The sequence below is a fragment of the Wasmannia auropunctata genome, unplaced genomic scaffold, assembly GCF_000956235.1.
Source record: "Wasmannia auropunctata unplaced genomic scaffold, wasmannia.A_1.0 LD336101.1, whole genome shotgun sequence".
Taxonomy (NCBI): Eukaryota; Metazoa; Arthropoda; class Insecta; order Hymenoptera; family Formicidae; genus Wasmannia; species Wasmannia auropunctata.
The window spans coordinates 4484099-4488123 of NW_012026789.1; the positions used below are offsets into that span (position 1 = coordinate 4484099).

Below are 4025 nucleotides of genomic sequence, written 5' to 3' on the forward strand. Positions count from 1 at the left end.
TACAAATGGCATATATTCATTTACATATTATATATAAAAAATAATGTTTTGTGTGTACGCGCATATAAATTATTTTTTGCTATATATTTAATAAGTTTGGAATCATAATTTTAATTGAAATCATATTTCTGAATGCTTCCTCAATAAAGTTTTATGTGTATGTATATATATATATATATATATATATATATATATATACCAGGACAATGGTTGTCATAGTAACAATTGCCAAACAACATGTTCTGTATTGTTGCGTACAGTTATCAAGTGCAATGGAATGTTAATATACTTGCAACTACTATTGTTAAACAATGCATACGTTAAAATTAGTAATGATAGGACCGACTGAGGTAAGATTATCAATTGAATATTTATATGAATATTTAAAAAAGAATGTGAAGATATTTTATCAAATTTCGCCAAAATTATGAATACTGAACTATGTAACATACACATGTCTATTCATAGAGTGGGAAAACCACGATAGCGAATTTTCTGGCGGATGCTACAGAAATTTCGTATGATTATCATCCAACTCAAGGTGTTCGAATATTAGAATTTGAAATTAACGATATTGAAGTTAATAATGAACGCATCTCGAGAGATCTCGAGCTGTGGGACTGCAGTGGAAATCACAAGTAGATAACACGTACATGCTTTGGCAAAATTGAATTTTGAATGAGAAAAATATTGTAAAAATATTTTCGACAGGTTCAAAAATTGTTGGCCAGCTATACGTAAAGATGTACATGGCGTAATCCTCGTGTGTAGCGCAAAAATACAAGATTCTTCGAAAAAGCTGATGGAATATTATGATTACTTTGTTAGCGGAGCTAAATTAAGGCCAAATAGTTGTGTAATATTCTTCTTTGATCCTGATAATACATCAAGCGCATCGAAAATTATTTGTAAGTATTTCAGTAATAATCTAATCCCAACGAAACTTCAATTTCTAAATCAATGATTTTTCTTTATTTTCCAAACTTGAAATAAAGAAATCATGTGTAATATAAATTAATCTTGAAATTATGATATGCATGTTTAAAGCATCTACTTTCTCAAATGTCTCTCATGTCAAGTGTAACGTGGATGACGGTGGCGACAAATTAAAGGCTGATTTTCGATTGTTTCTAAGTGCCCTAATAACGAAACTACATGAAGATAAAGAAGAAAAGCTGATATTAAGTGATAATATATTATTTTCTAAATAATATGTTCATTTTTTCATAACAATTATACAAATAATAAGAAAATATTACTCTTTATTATAATACCTATCTCTGTTATAGTTATTTATATAGCCAAGAATACACTTGATTAGCAATATTTTCGTCATCAATGTATAATATTTTAATTACAAATTGTATATCACAGACTGGTTAAACGTTATTTTTGAGAACAAACTACTCTACTCTGTAGTCTGTTTAATTCTGTTGTTAATTCTCTCCATGCTCTTTCCACTTGTACTAAAGTTTCTTCATAACTCCACAAAGTGCTTATAACAACGTTGGCTTCCTTAACTTGCTCCGTGTTACTTGGTTGCATTTCAATCCTTAATTTTGCTGCTTCCTCAGATAATCCATTTCTATCCATTACTCGTTTTATAGCCTACAGATATATTTAACATTAATTTATAACGATTTAAATTATATAAACAATTATAAATACTTCGTACATATCTAAATATAAAATGAGATAATAGATAAATTCCTATAATTACATACTTATACATAGATACAATATGATTTACTAAATAAGGAGACTGACCTCACTTTGTGGAATAATACAAGTCCAAATTTCACTGCATTCATTCTGCCACTTAGCTTGAATCAAAACTGCTGCTTCCAATACAATAATATCACGACCCTTGCAAACAAGCTTTTCTATTTCTCTTTTAGCTTCTTGCAGAATTAAAGGCCAAATTAATTTATTCAATTTTTCTAATTCTTCCTACATAAAATATATACTTCTATATAAAATCATATATAAAAAATAGTGTAAAATATGATCCTAAATTACCTTATTATTAAACACTATATCACCAAGCAACTTTCTACTTATAAAGCCATCTGAGTCAAGAATAGAAGAACCAAAATGTTCAATTATTTTATGAAAGCAATCTGTCCCGGGTAAATATAAGTCATGAGCTAACTTGTCACAATTTACAAGACCAGCGCCGAGTTGTTGCATTTTTTCAGCTACCGAGGATTTTCCACTCGCAATACCACCCGTTAAACCAATAACATAAGGTTTTAAAATTCTATCTTCTCTCTAATAAGAAAGAAATAGATTAATCAATTTATATAACAAAATGCGATTTATATAAAACTATAAAGAGAAAATCTGACACTTAAAATTTTTTGTGTATCATACTGTAAATATTCAGTAGATAACCTACAGGAGCTTTAAGTCTTGTGCCAAGTAATCGCATTCTGTGATTACTAGAGCTAATTTTGTCCTCTTCATGTTCGTTATGATTTTCATCAGTTGCTAGCTCTACTATATGAATGTTCAATTTCTTTAAATTTTTTTGCAAACGTATTTCATTGACTTTATCACCTCCACGTTTTGTTTCTTGGCTAACAACTATCATATCCAATGTTGGATCTTCCTTGGTAGGTCCATAAATGTCATTGATAGGAACAACATTATACGTTATTGATGAATCTACATCTTCCAAAAACTCTTCGACGTCACTTATTCTTTGTGTACACGGTTGTATAAGCTCCCACAATATTTTACCTGAAAATATATTTTATTTCTACTTATATCATTGTGTAATGATATTATTAAGTCGTCTCATAGTTCTTATTTGTAAATTATTCAAAAGTATTATTATATATTACAATTGATTCAAACTGTGTAAATTATAAGAATTTGTTACCAGTAATCATGTTAGTGTCTGTCACACCAACAGTAAGTCTTTCTGTACAACGCAGAGCAGCCTCGCTTAACAAGATCTTGTGACCATTGTGCAATCGATCGAATGTACCGCCCAGTACTACGTTCTTGTAAGTTTTCATATTCTGAACATCATTTTCTGTATTCTTATGACAGTTTGGACCTGGACCGTATACGTAGTTAACAAAACGGTAGTTTAGCGACTTGTTTGCTAAGTGATCCTGTATAAACGTGTCCGCCTCTTCTTTACTGCACGTTTGATCGAAGATCACGACTTCTACAGGTTTCTTGGTATTTATAATAGATCTATCGGGACATTTCAAGTTGGTGAGTAAAACACGAATGTCGAGACGAGAGGCGATTGTAGAAGTATTTTTATATATGTCGGTGATTTTCTTCGAATATTCAGGATCTCTCCTTTGCAACGTCGCAGAATTATAATTTCCTGCAAAATTCTTCCCTGGAAGATATTGAATGTATAGTGTCTTCAGAACATGTTTCTGGATTACAAACAGCAACCCTTTCATTTTTGCAGGATTTGTTAAAATTAATAGACCAGTGTTTGCCATGTTGGAGAAAATATATTAAAATTATTTCGATTTCTAAAATACACTTTTCTAATATTTCGATTCACGTTTAATTCATTATTTTTAACGAATAATGTTTAGAAAATTGTAGACAATCACTTTTTTTTCTCAAACCTTGTTCTAGTTTTAGAATGGAGTACTTTTTTATCTATTTTCTCTTTCATCATACGTCGTATGACATGGCGATTATCAAATTTATGTTAGTTTTTCAAGTAACTCCATTTATTAAACAGTAGAATGAGGCATTGTAAATTAGAAGCAAATTATCGTTAAGCCGTGTCAGCCTTAAACCAGTATCACACTACGCACTACATTGTGGATGCGGACATGATGTAAGAAGACAAGGTGAATCAACGCACTGAATCAACTGGTAAAACCAGCCAATCAAAATCCTGTCCAAAATGCAGCGCGATATTCATCGATCAATGCGTATATGTATAATAAGGGCTCCTGCACACTGGACGCGGAAATGCTTGCCGCGTGGCAAAATGCGACGCGGTAGCCAATAAACTTACAGCTCCTAAAGAAAGATGACAC

At 31.0% G+C, this 4025-nt stretch overlaps 2 protein-coding genes across 2 annotated transcripts in view; one reads left to right on the forward strand and one right to left on the reverse strand.

Moving 5' to 3' along the window:
- Window positions 1–206: 206 nt before the first annotated feature.
- LOC105459896 (intraflagellar transport protein 22 homolog) lies at window positions 207–1373 on the forward strand. The gene is made up of 4 exons (XM_011706243.1): window positions 207–350; window positions 469–638; window positions 712–908; window positions 1048–1373. The coding sequence occupies exons 1-4, from the start codon at window positions 312–314 to the stop codon at window positions 1209–1211; spliced, it is 570 nt and encodes a 189-aa protein (XP_011704545.1). The 5' UTR covers window positions 207–311; the 3' UTR covers window positions 1212–1373.
- LOC105461332 (bifunctional coenzyme A synthase) overlaps window positions 1260–4025 on the reverse strand; it is a 3716-nt gene continuing 950 nt past the window's right edge. The window contains exons 2-8 of the mRNA XM_011707831.1: window positions 4004–4008; window positions 3798–3880; window positions 2885–3361; window positions 2399–2742; window positions 2020–2271; window positions 1768–1950; window positions 1260–1608 (exon numbers count right to left, since the gene is read on the reverse strand). Of these exons, the coding sequence (XP_011706133.1) occupies window positions 1387–1608; window positions 1768–1950; window positions 2020–2271; window positions 2399–2742; window positions 2885–3361; window positions 3798–3880; window positions 4004–4008 (1566 nt within the window). The 3' untranslated portion in view covers window positions 1260–1386. The remainder of the gene's footprint in view (window positions 1609–1767; window positions 1951–2019; window positions 2272–2398; window positions 2743–2884; window positions 3362–3797; window positions 3881–4003; window positions 4009–4025) is intronic.